This window comes from Pipistrellus kuhlii, unplaced genomic scaffold (assembly GCF_014108245.1).
Source record: "Pipistrellus kuhlii isolate mPipKuh1 unplaced genomic scaffold, mPipKuh1.p scaffold_m20_p_2, whole genome shotgun sequence".
Taxonomy (NCBI): domain Eukaryota; kingdom Metazoa; phylum Chordata; class Mammalia; order Chiroptera; family Vespertilionidae; genus Pipistrellus; species Pipistrellus kuhlii.
Window position 1 is genome coordinate 59,102,657 of NW_023425515.1, and position 19,627 is coordinate 59,122,283.

The 19,627-nt window shown below is 37.7% G+C and overlaps 1 protein-coding gene across 3 annotated transcripts in view; it reads left to right on the forward strand.

Moving 5' to 3' along the window:
* The window catches only part of SPICE1 (spindle and centriole associated protein 1), a 57,039-nt gene that overhangs the window by 24,634 nt on the left and 12,778 nt on the right, over nucleotides 1-19,627 (forward strand). For 2 of the 3 annotated variants that reach the window (XM_036445716.2, XM_045583985.1), the window contains exons 7-13: nucleotides 697-806; nucleotides 10,996-11,138; nucleotides 11,342-11,479; nucleotides 12,075-12,340; nucleotides 14,305-14,436; nucleotides 16,615-16,762; nucleotides 17,629-17,853. In XM_036445716.2, the coding sequence (XP_036301609.1) occupies nucleotides 697-806; nucleotides 10,996-11,138; nucleotides 11,342-11,479; nucleotides 12,075-12,340; nucleotides 14,305-14,436; nucleotides 16,615-16,762; nucleotides 17,629-17,853 (1,162 nt within the window). The remainder of the gene's footprint in view (nucleotides 1-696; nucleotides 807-10,995; nucleotides 11,139-11,341; nucleotides 11,480-12,074; nucleotides 12,341-14,304; nucleotides 14,437-16,614; nucleotides 16,763-17,628; nucleotides 17,854-19,627) is intronic. The other variant, XM_045583986.1, reaches the window with a different exon arrangement.

A 19,627-nucleotide genomic window follows, 5' to 3' on the forward strand; every position in this document is an offset into this window, starting at 1 on the left:
TAGCATTCGACTTGTAATTGCATATTTGAAGTGAAATAACAGTCATTTAGAAAATGAGTCAGATGAGAAGAGAATAAGGGTCCAAAGGAAGGACTTTGAGTAATATCAGATATAAGGGAGGGCTAGAAAAAGAACCAGTAAAGGAGATTGAGAAGGAACAGACAAGATAATAGAAGAACCAGGAGAATACGGTATAAGGGAAATTAAAAGGAGGAGTATATCAAGAAAGAAATGAGTGGTCATTAATATCTGATGAGTTAGAGAAATAAAGGAAAGCAAAGACTGAAAAATATCCATTAGATTTAAGAACCAGTGTGCTGATGTTGACTTGTAGAGGGCAGTCTGAGTGCGTGGCAGAGCAGCAGCAAGGTGGCAGGACATGGATGGCGAATGGGAGTAGGGGGGACAATTCATTCTGGAAGATAAATAGTAGCTTGAGGGGGGATAAGGTCAAGATAAAATGGAAGAGACTTGGTTACATTTAAATATGGATGAGCTGAAGCCAGTACAGAGAGAGGCTGAAGATGCAGGGAGAGAAGGGGAAATTGGTGGAGTGGAGGAGGTGAGAGGATTTGGGTTGTAAAACACATGGAGCAGTCAGAAAGAGAGACCTCTCTTCTGTTATGAAAAAAGAAGAAAAAAAAAAGATGAGTGTGCATATAACCAACTTGTGTTGTTATTTTTATGTTGAGAAAGGCTCTTAACGAAATAGATGAAGAAGAAGAAACTGTTAACAGCCAGTCAGAGGAAAGTGAGAATGAGTTGGATAACTCTCTAAACTCTCAGTCTAACATGAATGCAGACAGGTATGTATATATGACAGAGGTATAAGTACAGCACTTTTCATTTTTTTCCAAGACCATTTTTTCCAGCTTTATTGAGATATCATTGATATTATATGTAATCTTGTGTATATTTAAGGTGCACAATTTGTTGAGTTGATACATTAATGTATGCAAAATGATCACCATAGCATTATCTAATTCTCTATCACATCACATAATTACCATTTCTTTTTTATGGTGATCTATTCATTTAGCAAATTTCAAGTATGTAATATAGGATTATTAGCTATAATCACTATGCTGTGCAGTAGATCTCTAGAAGTTATTCATTTTATTACAAGTCTTTATTCCTTTACCATATCCCCATTTTCCCTGCCCCAGCCTCTGTTAACCACCATTCTACTTTGTTTCTGTGAGTTCAGCTTTTTTAAATTTCACATGTAATTAATACAGTATTTGTCTTTCTCTGTCTCACTTATCTCACTTAGCATAATGCCCTCAGGTTTCATTTACATTGTCACAAATGACAGGGTTTTCTTTCTTTTTTTTTTTCATGGCTCGATAGTATTTCATTATCTGTCTATCCATCTGTCATCTATTTCGCATCTTCTTTATTCATTCACCTGTCGACAGACACTTAGGTTGTTTCCATATCTAGGCAATTGTGGATAATGCTGCAATCAATATGGGAATACAGAAACCGTATTTTCCGGCATATAAGACGATCCCCTAATTTTACAGTTAAAACATAGGTTTAGGCCTATATTCGCTGTATAAGACTACCCCCCCACTTCCAAGGCAACACCAGTTCTTTTTTTAATAGACCGCCTCTCTGACTCTGGCCAATCTGAGCAGGCTTTTTACTAGAACACAGTGTACATGTTCTGTACCAGGAGCTACACAGTGTCCATGTTCTGTACCGGAAGCTACACTGTGTACATGTTCTGTACCAGAAGCTACACTGTGTTCTAGTAAAAAGCCTGCTAAGATTGGCCAGTCAGAGAGGCGGTCTATTAAAAAAAGAACTGGTGTTGTCTTGGAAGTGGGGGGTAGTTTATACAGCAAATATAGTCCTAAACCTATGTTTTAACTGTAAAATTAGGGGGTCATCTTATACGCCGGAAAATATGGTATCTTTTTTGGGTCCTGTTTTCTTTTTCTTTTTTTTTTTTAAAAAAATATATATATTTTATTGATTTTTTTTTTTACAGAGAGGAAGAGAGAGGGATAGAGAGTTAGAAACATCGATGAGAGAGAATCATCGATCAGCTGCCTCTTGTACACCCCCTACTGGGGATGTGCCCACAACCAATGTACATGCCCTTGACCTGAATCAAACCTGGGACCTTTCAGTCCACAGGCTGACACTCTATCCACTGAGCCAAACCGGTTTTGGCCAAATATGTTTTCTAATCCTTGCTCCTCTTCTTGTCATTCTGGCACCCCTATTATCCAGATGTTACTTCTTTTCATGTTGTCCCAAAGCTCCCTTAGGCTCTCTTACTTTCTAACTTTTTCTCCAATTGTTATTCAGATTGGGTATGTTTTGTGCTCTGTCTTCTAACTTGCTAATTCAGTCCTATGCTTCTTCTAGTTTACTGTTGAAACCTTCCATTGTGTTTTTTATTGTAACAATATTATTATTATTTTTTTTTTTCTTGATTCTTACATAAGTTGTTGATTTTCTCATCCAGCTGGTTTAGGAACTGTGTGACTCTTACTTTGAATTCTTTATCTGACATATTGCATGCCTCTGTTTCATTTAGCCCTTTTCCTGACGATGACTTCTTTTCTTTCCTCTGGGAGTTGTTTCTGTCTTCTCATTTTTGCTCTCATTGAGTAGTCCAAGTGCCAAGTCTCATGGGGCCTGTGATTGAAGCAGAGGGCTTGGCAGGAGGGTCACAAACTCTGGGATTCTTTGGAGATCCTAGATGCTGTGGGTGAAGTGGCTGAGTTGGCGAGAATATCATGCACTCTGATACTGTAGGGCCCAGGTGCCAGTTAGCATGGGGCCTGTGGCTGAAGCAGCCTGTTTGGCGGGAGGGTCAAGCACTTCAATATTCTCTGCAGGGCCCATGCACTGGGTAGTGTGGTGCCTGCGGCTGAAGTGGCGGGCTTGGTGGGAGGGTTGTGCACTCTGGGATTTGACCGAGGGCCCAGGCACCAGGTACGTGGGGCCTGCAGCTAAAGCTGTGAGCTTGGTGGGAGAGGATTACATTTTGGGACTCACAGGAATTTGCAGCTGGGGAGGCAGTAATCCTGAAGACTGTGGGTCTACAGATGAGGTAGAAGGTCTTTGGCCAGAATGAAAATCAGATATTTTTCGGCTATTGTATGAATTCTTTGTATATTTTGGATATTAACCTCTTATCAGATATATGAATTACAAACATTTTCTCCCATTTTATAAGTTGCCTTTTCATTTTGTTGATTGTTTCTTTTGCTGTACAGAAATTGTTTGATGTAGTCCCATATTCATTTTTGCTTTTGTTGCTTATGCTTTAGGTATCCTATATAATAAAAGGATAATATGCAAATTGGCCCTCATGGCAGAATGACTGGGAATGACCAGTCACTATGATGGCACTGACCACCAGGAGGCAAATGCTCAACGCAGGAGCTGCCCCCTGGTGGTCAGTGCGCTTTCACAGAGGGAGTTCCACTCAGCTACAAGCTGAGCTGATGGCTGTGAGTACAGCAGCGGTGGAAGAAGCCTCTCCCAAATCCTCAGCAATCTGACATCCCACAAGGGCTCCTGGTCAGCCAGAGAGATGTTTGACTGCCAACTTAGGCCCTTTCCCCGGGGGAACTCCTAGACTGCAAGAGGGCGCCGGCCGGGCTGAGGGACCCCCTGAGTGCATGAATTTTTGTGCCCTGGGCCTCTAGTCATATATAAAAATTGTTACCAGATCCATGTTGCTGTTTTTGTTTTTTTTTCCCTAGGAATTTTATCATTTCAGATCTTATGTTGAAGTCTTTTATCTATTTAGAGTTAATTTTTGTGAGTGATATAAGATAGAGGCCCAATTTTCTTCTTCTGTTCTTATTTATCCAATTTTCCCAGTACTATTTATTGAAGAAACTGCCTTTCCCCATTGTCAAATATTCATTGACTGCTTATGTGAGGTTTTTTTTTTCTTCTTTTTTTCTTTTTATCTGGCTCTTGCTTATGCTCTATTGGTCTTTGTGTCTTTTCACTCCAGTCTGTTTTCTGCAAACCATTTAACTTTTTGATTGCATACACTCTATCCTTTTTACCCACCCCTTTTGTTTTTGATGTCACTATTTACATCTTTTTATACTGTGTATAATTAACAATGAATTATAGTTATAGCTATTTTTAATACCTTTGTTCTTTAATCTTTATACTAGAGCTAAGTAGTTAATATATCACCGTATTACAGTATTAGGCTAGTCTGAATATGACAATATTCTCATGTTTACTAGTCTGTTGTTTATTTTCAAGTGTTTTTATGTTGCTAATTAGTGCCTTTTCATTTAATCTTGAAAAATTTCTGTCAGCATTATTTTGTCAGGCAGGTTTAGTGATGATGAATTCCCTCAGCTTTTGTTTGTTAGGGAAAGTCTTGCCCTCATTTCTGAAGGACAGTTTTGCTGGGCAAAATATTCCTGGTTGGTAGTTTCTTTCTTTTAGCACTTTGAATATATCATTTCATTCTCTCCTGGCCTCAAAGCCTCTTGAGAAATTCAAGCACATGTACTATGTTTTATGCCATCTTTTATTAGTTGAAAGTATATTCTTAATTTAAGAATGTTTTTATTTTGGTATTTGAAAAAAAATTATAAGAATAGTATAAAAATTCTTGTATGCTTTTTACTTAGATTCACTAATTGTTAACATTGTGTGTATTTGCTATATCATTTTTCTCTATATATTTATACACAATGTATACACAAGCCTGCACACGTATTTGAAAGTGAACTGCATACTTTATGTTCTTTTATCCCTCAATGTGTGAGTGGATATTTTCTAAAGCACAAAATCATGCATTCACACAGTCACAGTACAATAATTACTATGAGTAAATTACATTGATTCAGATCTGTTATCTAATCTGTAGATCTTATTTAGATTTCTTTGCCCCTTTAGTATTATTTATGGTCATTCTTTTTTAATGTTTTAAAAATCAATTATGATTTCTTATTACATTTTGTTTTCATGTCTCTTCCATCTTCTTTAATCTGGAAACTTCTTTTAGTGTTTTCTTGTTTTTCATAACATTTATAGATCTGAAGACATACAGGTCAATTATTTTATAGAATATCCTTTAATTTGACTTTGGTATTTCTTTATGATTGGACTCAGGTTATACATTTTGTTCAGGAATACCTCTGAAGTAAGGCTAAGTCCTCAATACATGACAACAGAAGGAAATGATATCATTAGTTCCATTATTAGTTTGTCTATTTTGTTAAAATTTTAAAGAACCAGGATTTTGATTTACCAATTAGATCTACTATTTTTCTGATTTCTTTCTCATCAATTTTTGCTTTTGTTTTTATTTTCTTTCTTGTTCTTTTGTTTTGGTTTACTTTTTTTCTCTAGTATTTAGAGTAGGAAATGGATTTTCATTCTTTTTTTCTTAATTGACAGATCTATTTCAGGTTCTGAATTTTCCTCTGATCACTACTTAAAATGTGTACCATATATTCTAATATATAGTGTTTTATTATTTTAGGAATTAGGTAATTTAACTTTAGATTTTCCCCTTTTACCTAAGAGTTGTTTAATATGTTTAAAAAATGTTTCCAGATAGAAAAGCCTCTTTGTTTTTTTGTTTTGTTTTATTGCTTCTAGTTTTATTTTATTACATTCAGAGTTTGTAATATTTTTACATGTGGAACTTAATGATGTTTTCTTTGTGACCTAATAGATCAAATTTTTGTGAATGTTCTGTGTGTGTGCTTGAGAAGGAGGTGTATTCTCTATTAACAAGGTATAAAGTTCTAAATGTATAGCCACAAGATCTACCTCATTGAATATCTTCTGTATCCCTATTTATTTTTATCAAATCTTGTATTGAGAGTAATATATTAAAGTCTCTTGCTATTATTGTTTCAATTTTTCTTTGCATTTGATGTTTATATTTCTTTGTACAGTCAAATACCTCCATTCTTATAAAGGTGCTTGTTGCATGTTTCATCACATGGATCTCCATAAGTATTGTAACTTCATTGTGAAATATGGATTTTAACATTTGAAAGTGTTCTTTGTCACACTGAATGCTTTTTTGCTTCAGTTATATTTTGTTTAATATCAAGAATGAAACTTCTGCCTTATTATTTCTAAATTGCCTGTTCATCTTTGCTAATCCTCTTATATTTAGCCTTTCTGAATTATTGTGTACTAGGTATGTCCCTTGTAGTCAGTGTGGAATTGGGCCTTGTCTTGTTAGCCAATATGAAGATCTTTTTTTTTTTTTTTTTTTTTTAAATTGGTGAAGTTTCTTAAAGAACTCATTGATACAGTTATGTTTGGTGTCAACTTTGTCATTATACTGTAATTATAGTTTTCTTTCTCTATGTTCTTTTTTATATTTAGGAAGTTTGTAATTTTGTTCTAGTTTGTTCCCCTTTTTTTGTATCTATCTGTTGTATAGCCTTTAATTCCCTGTTTTCTTATTTAACCTTTTACTGTCAGGTGTGTTGGTTTTAAGAGGTATTTTTTGGTTTCTACCCATTGCCTATTCAACAAATAAATTGTTCTACATTCCCATTATCCCCCCCCCCCCTTTTTTTCTCCATCCTTCTCCCTGTTTTTAGCTGCATACTTTTTTGCTTTCACAGAAAACAAAACATTTATGAATTATTCTTCCTTGTATATTTCTATTTTTTGTTTTAATCTTAGAGCTACAATTTAATATATAAAATGCTCATCTTAGTCCTTATGTTTTTTTTCTAGTTAACTCTTGCTTGGCTCTCTCAGATAAAGATTATTATAGAGCTTTTGAATATAATATTCCTTGAGTTCTTAAAAGGTTAAAAGTTTTTTTTATAGCTTTGATATTTGGACAACTTAGCTGGATATAAATCCTTTGGTTTATATGTTTCCCCCCCCCCTTAACTATCTTAAAAATGCTACTTCACCCTGGGTTTGCTTTGAATGTTACCTTTAAGAAGTCTGATGCTAGGATAATTTTATTGCCTTTTAAAATAATTTGGATATTAAGACATTTATATCTAGTGTCTTTAAATTTATATTCTAATATTTTAGCATTTAAATTTTATTTCCTTTTTATTTTAAACATTGCCAAGTTATATCTTGGAGTTTATTTTTTCAGATCAATTTTTGCTTTCTAAAAACAACCCTTTCATATATGGATTCAGTTTTTTGTTTTTAAGTTTGGATTATAATGTTCCTCCATTAAACACATTATAAGTTAACCTTTATGTCTGAGGCAGTTTTCCCTTTTCTTGGATTTATTTCCTGAGTTCAATCAATTCTTGTTTTTGTTTCTTTCTGATTTTTTTCCATTTTAGGTCTTAGTTTTGGATTTTCTGGTTGAAGATATAGGTATAGAGCTTAAAATATATTTCATTTTGTTTAAATTTATTTCATTTCATTTAAACAAAGTGTGTTTTAGTTTTGTTTTTGTGGGGTTTTTTTGGGTGTGTGTGTGTGAGGTGAATTTTCATTAGTTGAAATCTTTCAATTTAAACTTTCTATTTCTACTCAAGTAAATTTTGGTAAATTACATTTTCTTAGGGACTTACCCATTTTATTTAGGTTTAATATTTTGTCATTGTTTTGTTATATTGCCTTGTATAGATAAATACAATTGCATAGCCACTTTTTAGTCAAATACAGTAGTACACTGGTTTTAGGGACTAGGTTGTGGGTAAATTTGGGGATTTATTCTTAAGCCTACCATAGATAGTAATATATTATTTTTCTTGTTATTATTTCACACTAGAGGTCTAGTACATGAAATTCGTGCACAGAGCGGGTGGGTCCCTCAGCCTGGCCTGCACCCTTTTTCAGTCTGGGAACCCTTGGGAGATGTCCAACTGGTGGCTTAGTCTTTTGAACTTCTAAGCTGTCATTCAGACATCCTTAGTGCTGCTGTGGAGGTGGAGTAGCTCCCGCCACTGCTGCTGCACTCTGCAGCCATGAGCCCAGATTCTGGCTGAGCAGCACTCCCCCTGTGGAAGTGTACTGATACCAGGGAGCAGCTCCTTCATTGAGTGTCTGCCCCCTGGTGGTCAGTGCATGTCATAGTGACTGGTCATTCCTCTGTTCAGGCAATTTGCATATTAACCTTTTATTATATAGGATAACTTGACTCTTCAAAGTATAAACATTAGAGACAAATGTGAGTTCATATGGGTTTGAATTTTCCCAATTTGTACAGAAATCTCATTCCAACTTTTTCTTAGGATTTATCCTTAGTTTAGACTTAAGAGCTAGCACTGTCTTACAGAGAAGTCTTTCTGGTGCTTTGATAAATAACTGCCTGTGAATAGACTGTATTATGGATATTTTACTTAATACACACTGAGTGGCCAGATTATTATATGTTCAGAGATCATAATAATCGGCCACTCAGTGTACTTCATACCAACTAATGTTCAGTGTACTACCTGTAAGTTGCTTGAAGGCAACTCCATTAGGTTGAGCTCTGTGGAGCCTCTAAAGAAGATTTCACTTTCCTAGTTGTTTTTTTTATAAAGGCTTTATTTATTTACTATTAGCCCTATGCACGAATCATGTGCCAGTAGGTCGCTGCCTCCCTCCTGTAGCTCTCTGCCGGCTGTCCTGCCCTCCTGTAGCTCCCCCTGCACCCCTCCTCATAGCTTGCTACCCTGCCCCTGCCTGTAACTTTCCACTCCCCCTTGCTTGCTGCCCTGCCCCCTCCTGTAGCTCTCCGCTGCCCATTTGTAGTTCCCTGCCCCACCCTCCTGCAGATCCATGATCCAATCGTTAAGCAGTTGGTAGTTATGCCTCTGGGTGTAACGGATAATTAGCATAGTGTTCTCTTATTATATAGGAGGATAGTTAACACTAGAGGCGTGGTGCTCTGCGGGGTAGGTTCCTCAGCCTGGCCTGCACTGTCTCACAGTCCAGGAACTCTTGGGGATGTCTGACTGCCACTGAGGCAGGAGAGGCTCCCACCACTACCGCTGCACTCTCCAGCCATGAGCCGGCTTCTGGCAGGGCGGCACTCCCCCTGTGGGAGCACATTGACCACCAGGAGGCAGCTCCTGCATTGAGCATCTGCCCCCTGGTGGCCAATGCATGTCATAACAGCCAGTCGTTCTGCCGTTCGGTCTATTTGCATATTAGCCTTTTATTATGTAGGATACCACACAGTCTACCTATTTAAAGTATAATATTTGGCCTGGCTGGTGTGGCTTATTGGTTGAGTATCAACCTATGAACCATAAGGTCATAGTTTGATTTCTAGTCAGGGTACATGCATGGTTGTAGACTCTATCCCTGGTGAGGGCGTCTAGGAGACAGCCAGTTCTCTCACATCATTGATGTTTCTATTTCTCCCTCTCCCTTCCTCTCTGAAATCAATAAAAATATATTTAAAATATAATATTTGATGATTTTTAATATATTCACAGATTTGTACAATCTATAATCAATTTTAAAACATTTCTGTTACTCCTAAAAGAAAACCCATACTGTGTAACCCCAAACTCTTGAGCCCTACCCTATTTGTTTGGTCTATTTACTATCTGTATATTTGTTAATTCTGGACATTTAATATATATATGTATAGAATCATGCAATGTGTGGTCTTTTGTGTCTGGTGTGTTTTACTTAGTATGTTTTCAAGAGTCATCTGTGTTGTAGATATATCAGCGCTTCATTTAATGTTTCTATAATATTTTATTGTGTGGCTATATCACGTTCATCAGCTGGTGGATGTTTGGGTTGTTTCTGCTTTTTGGTCCCTTAGCTCTTTTTTTTTTTTTTTTTTTTTTTTTTTAATCCTCACTTGAGGATATTTTTCTATTGATTTTTATAGAGAGTAGAAGGGAGGGAGAGAGGCAGAAAGAAACATCGATGTGAAAGAGATACATTGATTGGTTGCCTCCTGTACATGCAACCAGGGCAGGGGATCAAGCCTGCAACCTAGGTACATGCCCTTAACCAGGATCAAAACTGGGACCTTCAGTCCATGAGCCAATGCTCTGTCCACTAAGCCAACCTGTGCCAGGGTTGGTCTCCTAGATCTTTTTAAAAAAATATATATATATTTTATTGATTTTGTACAGAGAGGAAGGGAGAGAGATAGTGAGTTAGAAACATTGATGAGAGTCATTGATCAGCTGCCTCTTGCACACCCCCTACTGGGGATATGCCCGCAACCAAGGTACATGCCCTTGACCGGAATCGAACCCGGGACCCTTCAGTCCCCAAGCCAACGCTCTATCCATTGAGCCAAACCGGTTTCGGCTCTCCTGGATCTTTTAAGTCTCAGTCTAATTGAGAAATAGATAATTGTAGATTAAAATGTCAGCTTTATCAATGATGAAGATTACCGCAAAAAGCTTAGCTCTCTTAATTTTCTACGATATAACTCTTCTTCCTATTCCCTCTCCCAGCTTTTCAATGCACAGGGCAGACTCTGCTCCAGTCACTTTATTTCAATGATGAGCAAAGATGATGCTCCTGGAACAGGTTCTTAGTAGGAGAGAGAAACCAGAAGAGATGAAGTCTCGTACTGTCTCTAGAGAAAGGGGGAGGAGGATGTGACCATACCACTTCAAAAAGTCCCTGCGTTAGGAATCAACACAGGCTGGATATGGGGAGGGAGAGGGAATGATTCCTTCTAACACGAAGAAGACTGATATTTTAGCCTGGCCGGTGTGGATCAGTGATTGAGCACTGACCTGTGGACCAGGAGGTCACTGTTCAAATCCCAGTTGCAGCATATGCCTGGGTTGTGGGCTAGATCCCCAGAGAGTGTGCAGGAGGCAGCTGATCAATGATTCTCTTTAATTATTGATGTTTCTATCTTGTTCTCACTCTCCCTTCTCTAAAATCAATAAAAGTATGTTTGTTTGTTTTTTAAATAAGACGGCATTTTAGTTCCCATAAGTTAAAGCAAATCATGTTTTCTTTGATTATGAATTTTTAAAACATTTCCTCAAATCAAACATGTAAACAGTTGAACAGTGTAAATGATGGCACTTATTCATTATAATATATGGCTTGTTGTCCCATAATATGTAGGTTTCTTCACCAACTAAAGGAAGATAATTCTGAGTTAATTAATAAACTGTGGACTGATATTCAGCAGAAAATAGCAACACAGTCACAAATAACAAGCACTCTACGAACTCCATCATCCGCCTCTCCATCAGAGGAAAAACAAGGTTTGTTTTCACATTGTACTATTTTCTTACAGATCATAGCTTGTTTCATTTTTTTCTTTCTTGAACACACTAATTTTAAAGGAATTATTTGAGTTTTGACTGTCTTAGCCTAATTGAGTAAAATACTGATTGACCTGTGAATTGAAACGCTTCAGTCTTTTTTTCCCCACTTAAGATGCTTTTGGAAATACCCTTTGTTTTAGGTGCTCTGAATGCGACCAATGCTGTCAAGAGAATCCACACCAGGCTTCAGCCTGAAGAATCTTCGGAGTCTCTAGACTCAAGCTACGTTGTGGGACAAGTGCTGAACTCGAGGAGGCAAAAGCAGATGCTAAACAAAGGTTCTGTCCCTTAGCTCACAAAGATGAATTATTAGACATGCAACTTGACATGGCCATCTTAATGTACCTGTAAATGCTTTTCCTTTCAGTCATCCAGATGGATTTAGCTAAGTACGAATTTGTTGCATTGTAGCTAAGAAATGCCTCCTTTTATCCCATGTAGCCCTGTAGAATGATGGTTCTGTACATTCCTTATAGATTGTGTAAACCTCGTTTAATCAGAATAGTTTTTTTTTTGCCAGAACCAGCTTGGCTCAGTGGTAGAGCGTCGGTCTGCGGACTGAAAGGTCCCAGGTTCGATTCTGGTCAAGGGCATGTACCTGGGTTGCGGGCACATCCCCAGTAGGGGGGTGTGCAAGAGGCAGCTGGTCGATGTTTCTCTCTCATCAATGTTTCTAGCTCTCTATCCCTCTCCCTTCCTCTCTGTAAAAAATCAATAAAATATATATTTTTTTTTAAAAAAAAGAATAGTTTTTTTGTGAGAAAATTGTGATAACTTCTATAAAAATCTTTTATAAACTATGAACAACAGCCAAAGATGTTTCTATTGTAATTTTGCCTGATCGTAAAGTAGAATGATCTCTGTCATTATCAGTGAAAAGAAAACCAGAGTTGTGTGCCCCTTCCAAGCAGAGGGAAACCATGCTGTCATCTAGCACAGCCTCCACAAACTTATCCAGCAGCACCAATCCCAGCGTGGATGTCCTCAAGCATATGATACATGAAGTGGAACATGAAATGGAAGACTATGAGCGGTCGACAGGACGCGAAGTCAAGGAACCGCAGAACAGCCAGGGTCTCACGGGCTTTACTCTGTCGCTGGTGAGCTCCCTCTGTCGCCTGGTTCGGTACCTTAAAGAGGTAAGCAAGCACATGAGGTTGGGAGGGTCTCCTCTTCAGAGTGCTGGTGGTTTTTTTTCTCTACACCTAATTGTTTGCAACTTCCAAATAAAGAATAGTCACATTTGAATAGCTTTGTTTAAAATGCCTCAGTTTTAGATTATGTGCAGTGAAGGTGTATGCTTTTCATTTGCCTCTAAAAAAGGTGATTCAGGGATCAGCTAGCATGTTGGTACATGCTCAGGTAAGTGATGCTGATTTTAATATAAGCCTTAATTGGGAAAGTAGAGCTGCTATAAGGAAAATATCTTGTGCTAATATTGACTATTGCTATTTGGCAGTTATAGATTAAATAGAGCTACTAATGTGTCCTCATTCTGCTGCTTTCCTCTGCTTCCTGCACCTTTTTTCAGTTTGGAGAGGAGCATGCCTGTTATCTGTAGACACAGATTGGGAAAAACCCTTATGTTATCTGCATGACTGGTAACTTGGGCTTGCCTTCAGTTTCTTAGTGGCAGATATTTTATTGTTGTGAAATCACTTATAAGACAATCAAGAATTGTTTCTTTAATTCATTTGTGAATAATAATCTGCAGAATGCTGTGGAATTAGAGTTAGATATGTAGTTCATCTTTTAAAAAATCTATTCAAACTATTTTTATGTGTTTAAATTAGTTAAACATAAAATATGACAAATATTTGAGGAAGAGTTATTATTTAAAAATTTGATTCATCTTTGTAATTCAGAGGTTTCAATTCAGAGGTCTTCAGAAAATTGCTTTTTAATGAAAGATTTATTATGGTATTTGACTTAGGAAAGTGTTAACATTCTTCCACCCTCAAGTCAGGGATCTCCAGGAATGTACTTTTGGCTCTGAAAGTATTACAGGCTTAGAAGCAAGTACTTTTTAGTTAATCAGTTGCTTTATAAAGCTCAACCACTTAAACCTGCTATTTATTTTAAACGAGAGGCCTGGTGCATGAATTTGTGCATGGGTGGGGTCCCTTGGGGTGGCCTGCAGGGATTAGGCCCCAGCTCGTGCCCCCACCTTCACCCCAACCTTGTAGCCCCGCAGCCCTGTCTGGCACCCCGCCGTGGCCTGGCCCATCCCCCTCACCTGCTCCACCATCCCATCTGTGGGGCGATTGGTTGGGCTGGGAACCCCACCCAGCTTCCTTATTGCCTGGGAGCCAGGCAGTGGCCCCGCCCACTGCCACTGCCACTGGTTGCCGTTTCTGGGGTGATCGGCCCCTACACACACACACACCTGCTTTGGCCTGGTGCTGCCTGCTCACTTGCTCCACCATCCCATTGTGGTCCCACCCCATCAGGGCCAGCAGCACCTCCACTGTCGCCCACTGCCAGCACCGCATTGCTGATGCCCGCCATGTTCTGCACCGCCCCCTGGTGGTCAGCGTACATCATAGCGAGTGGTTGAACTCCTGGCCAAACAATTTGCATATTAGGCTTTTATTATATAGAAGGATTATATTTTAACAGATTTAATGATCAAATTGGTTATCTATTTACATGCTATGAAATTCAGAGACACAAAAGGTATGTGATGAAAAATCTAATTCCCACCACCCCTAACTTCCATTTAACCAGTTTGCTTCTGTGTAGCCAACTATTACCAGACATCAGTATATCCTTCCAAAGATGGTTGATGTGTATTCAAGATATATATATATATATATATATATATATATATATATATATATATACTTCCCTCCACTTCCTTCTACAAAATTTTAGTTATTCAATTCTATATACCAGCCTTTTTATTGTGTTCTATTTGAAGAAGGGGGAGAGGATAAAGCAGCACATTTTAATGAAATATATACTTTTTAATAAAAATATTTAACTCATTACTGTCACATAATAAATACTTTGTAAGTATTTTCGTCTTTGACAATTTTGAGTAGAAACTTTTAGTTTTCAACATGTGATGCTATTGATGGGAGTTTATTTGACTTTTTTGTAGAGTGAGCTCCAACTGCGTAAAGAAGTAGAGACAAGGCAGAAACTGGAACAGGCATTAGGTGATCATCGAGAGCTCATTGATGCTCTGACAGCTGAAATTCTACTTCTTAGAGAAGAAAATACTGCTACCCAGGTACTCAGATGAGATCCCAAACTTCTCTGTGTTTACTGGTATAAAACACCTTTAAGAATGCCTGAGCTTCCTTCTAGTTTTCTGTGAACATTCATGTACAAATATTTGATTGGACATAAGGTTTTCAATTCTCCTGGGAAGATGGGCAGTTTTATAATGTACTAATTTGTTCAACAAATTTTTATTGGGCACCTATTCTAGGTACAAGAAATATAGTAGTAAACAAAAAAGAAATCTTTGCCCTCATAGAACTTATGTTCTAAACAAGTCTTAAAAAGAAAAACAAAGTAAAGTATGTTAAAAGTTGATGGTGATATGTACTATCAAGAAAAATAAAGCAGGTAAGAGGTACAGGAAGTGCCTCATATGGAAGTTGTAAATGGGATGGTCCAAGCCTTCCTGAGGATGTGACATTTGAGCAAAAGCCTGAAGGAGGTGAGGGAGTAAGCATGCAGATAGCTGAGAGATGAACCATTGCACAGAGTAACAACAGCAAAGGTCTTGAGGTGGGAGGGTGGCTGTCGAGGTTAGAAGCATTAAGGAGACCAGTGTGGTAGGAGTAGAAGGTGAGAAAGAGAGAAGTAGGAGACAAGAGCAAATAAGCCTGATTATGTGGGACTGTTACGCTGACTGAGATGGGAGACCACGGAAGGGTTTTGAGTAGAAAAGAGACATGATCTTATGTAAGTTTTAAGAGGATCAGTTCGGGCTAGTAGGTTGTATCTAGACAGAGAATACTGCTCTTTCTTAGTTTATGGTGCCCTTAGTGTCTTAAGACACCCCTAGGCCAAAAGAAATACCTAACACTTTCATTTATTAAGTAGTTAGGTTCAAATAACTTAGAAAGTATTTGTCTTAACTTATGTGCTATTTGAAAAAAAATCATGCATGTAAATTGATAGAAAAAGTCATATTTTTATTCATGATTAAATAACCACAATTATTTACTATTGGAATATGTATACCTATTGGGCACTGCACAGCTTCTGAAAGCTTGGAATCATATTGGACACCATCACTCTTGTTTCCTATTCTGCAATAATTTTTATGCAGCATTGCTTTTTATCATAGGAACTACTAAAAACCAGCCTTGTGAATACATGGCATAATCAAAAGGAACATATCTTGGTCTAATGTGAACTGCTTCAAGCTAGTACTTCACTAGTACCTCACAGAACATTTGTGTTCTCCTTAAAAATATGAAATCTCCTGTGGGGCCCTTTTGAGCTCACTGTTTTGCCCCAAGATGCCTCAGCCTTGTTTTGGGAAACACAGTATAGGACCATACTCTAGGTGGTTTAACACAGAAGCAATGCATTGCAGACAGAGTTATTGGGAAAGTTCGGGTGAGACATGACAGCGTGGTTTAGATTGGAAGTGGAAAAGGTGGTGAAAAGTGACCAAATTCTGAATATATTTTGAAAGCAATCAGTAGGATTTGCTGATGGCTTGGATATGGGGTAAAGGAGAAGATGTAAGAGGAGAGTTCAAGGTGATCCAGTTTTGGCCTGGGCAGTCAGAAGAATGGAGCTGTTATTGATGAGATGGGGAGGGTCACAAGGAGTTTGGTTTTGTACATGAAAACTTTGATATAAAAATGTTTAGTATACTTCATTCATTAGTCCTACTAATACTATTTGATTTTTATCAAATGTTTGTATATCTTGGATATATATATATATATATATTATTTTTTTTTCTTCTTAACGTTATTTTATATATATATGACCATAAATATATATAAAATGTTTATCACTTTAAAAGCCTGTATTATATTCTGAAGTGCCCAACTAGCTCAGTCGGTAGAGCATGAGACTCTTAAAAGCCTGTGTTATATTCTGTTCAGTTTCCTGCATTTGATATAACTGTCTCTTGGGATAGTTTAAGACAATATCATCCATATAAAAGGTTTTATAAGTTGAAAGTCTTATAAAAAGGATAATTCTTATTGTTGCAGTATGTATTTATTAATAATATTCCATTGTTTATTTAACAATTCCTCTATCATGAGGCTTTAAAATATTTATAATTATGTATTCTTGTGACTATATTATTTTAGTATTTGAATGAAAGTCTGCCGTTCCTAGAATGTTTAAAATAATGATATAGTTATACAAATCTAGGTGATGATTTGATGTCTGATATGCCAATGATGTTATTCATTCTTTTTTTTGCTAGGCGAGACTTCAGCAGTATATGGTCACAACAGATGAACAACTTATTTCAATCACACATGCCATTAAGAGCTGTCCCGTGATAGGTTACAACAAAGCAAGTCTGGCAGCAGAAAGGGGAGCCACGAGTAGTAGAATTATAGGCAATCCAGGTGAGAGGGTTTTATTATTCCAGATAGAGTAAACAAATGAACAAAACCGAAACTTATATGGTTTTATTACATATATAATATTGACACCAGTATAATTGCTGCTAATATTTATTAGATATCTTCTACGCCAGATACTTTTAAAGTGTTTTACATGTACCGTATTGTTTCATTTAATCATCATAATAGTCTTATGAGGTAGATGTTATTGTCCCCATTTTTTAGATGAGAAAACTAAGGCTTATCGAGGGTTGGCAACTTAGCAAAGTCACACAAATAAAGAGTAGCAGAACTGGCTTCCTAGACCATGGGAAGGACTTAATGCCAGTACTCTTATTCGTGGTACATCAGGCTCAAGTGGAGGAGAAATGGTCTTGGAAAGAAAACAGAAAACAATGAACTTTAGAAATTCATAACTTTTGTTTATTGGGTAATGTTTTGAAAACCTTTTTCACCTCATGTGCCATAAGTTGAATAGAACATTTAGGCTTTTTTATGTTTTTTACTTCTAAGTAATACTTTGATGAGTATTTCTGTGTGGAAAGTGCTTATGCATTTCAGAGTGTTTCCTAGGAAGAGATTTTAAGAAGCAGTTGATTAAAATTTAACTTGCATGAGATAAACTCCATGGCCAGATCAGGTCTTAAGGGCTAGAGGTCCTCAGTGCTTTTCTCAAAAGCAGCCACTTCTTCCCGGTGCTGGCCCCACAGGAACCTACCCTGTGAGTTCCTGCTAAGGGAGGATATGGCCTAAAAAGTGAAGGCTCTACAGGCTGCCTGATTTTTCCCTCTGCGGAAATGCTTTTAAGTATGCATATCTAATTGTGCCCAGCGTTCCTTGACATACTAATAGCCTCTCATCTTCTTCAGGAGATTCAGTTGTAAATGCTAACGTCTCCATGCCATCGATGTTCCGAGGGGAAGAAGTGCGGGAACTCCCACAGGAAGACTTGCCTGTTAAACTATCTCAAGTGCCAAACCCTCCAGATAGTGTGAATCTGGCCAACAATTTTCCAGCACACGTATTTGAGCCGGCTGTGTTGTTAACACCACCCCGGCAGAAGAACAACCCAGAATTCTCTCCTCTGCAGGACGGTAAGCAAGCTTCTTCTAAAGTTACTTTTTTTATGCTTCATATATGTAATCTGTGTGTGCATCATTACTGGATAAACAGAATAAAAAAGGCATTGATTACCATACATAACCTTTAAGCTGAAGGAGGATTGGGTGGTTTATATTATGTATGCATTGCCTGTGGTGAAATGTGACATTGAGTTTCATTACAGATATGTTCCATTAGACATCTATATTATCACGACCAAAGACGGGTCATCAGGAGGTGCATGGACCACCTCTAGGGCTCCCCCTGCCCTCTCGATTGTGACCCCCTTGCGGCGGCCGGGTGGGGCTCATGGCTCACACAGCATGGCCCACAGGCTCCAATCGCAGCAAGGCTGGAGGCTGGAGGGCGGGTGGGGACAGTGGGCAGAGCGAGGTGGGCATGGCAAGGTGCACTCAGGTGGGTGGCGCTGAAAGCACAGTGAGGCACGGGCAGGTGGGCGAGGCCGCACGATTTCCTGTGCTGGGCTTCTAGTTATAAATATTAAGCTCAAATCAAGGGATCGAAGCCCTTCACTTTAAAATATGGAGTAAGGGGAATCCCATTTATCCCTATGGTCCAGGGCACGGGGAAGAGTAAGAAACAAGAGGAGACTAATCTCTAAAAACTAATGAACGTTTGATCAAGGAAAGGTGAGAGCTGTGACCGGAGGGAGTTTGTAAGTCAGATCTGGTTATTAACCTCTTTCTCATCAGAACTTTAGCTAAGTCAGTTGAGGGAAATTTGTAATGAAAGGCTATGGACAATTAAAAATTGCTTTAGAATCACTTTTGCAGCATATACATAGAGTTGAAATAAAATTTCTATAAGTTATTGTTAACACTTAACTCATAGATTTTTAAAAAACCACAAATAGGATTTTTGTCTGTCACCATTAAAAGTCTGAATTTTAAACAGATTCTTGGACTGGGGGCTCATATCCAACAGTTCATTCAACTTGAGCACCTGTCTCATTATAGTAGCTTTTCCAGAACTGCTTCCTTCACCATGAAGCTCCATGAATTCTCCCAACTTAAACTTGGGCTTCAGCATTTGACTTTCTAACAAAGACACCGTGTAGTGGATAAATATGTCTTCCAATGCTATCTGGAATCAGTTTATTGACCACTTCTTTCAAGTTATTTGCACTCTCGGGTCTTGATGTCTATCATCTTCGTCCAGATTTGGCAGACTTATTGATGCAGAGCAAAGATCTTCTGAATCTGACTTTTGCATTTTCTAATAAAACCAACACAGACTAGATGAAGCAAATAACCATTGGTAGTCTTGACATCAACATGAGCTTTAATCACGGTCTGCCATTTATTTATTTTTTACCAGGAAGCACATTTTGTCATGGTTAAGATCCATGCCTTGGAAATTAGGCAGTTTTGCCCTGAATATCCTCAGTAATTAGCTTAGATTTTCTAAATGTCACTTAATCATTTTGTAAATCAGCTAGGCTTGTTTAAAAAACATGACCTTTGAGACCATCAGATGCAATTTTGGTTCCTTGAGCTCTCGTGACTAGTGTTTTTCCAGTATTATTTATTTGTCCACATGTACATTTTCTAGAGCTATAATAATTTCATTTTCCAAAGAGTTCTTCAATCAAAAACTACTTTAGATTTTCAGGCAAAGTTTTTAGAAAAAAGGTTATTTAGCCCTGAATTGCCTAAATTTTTGTTTCTTTAATTAGAGTACTAATTTCCTTCTGCAGGATAACAGAAGAATAACATTTATTGTCATTGAGACATATAAATTTTGTCA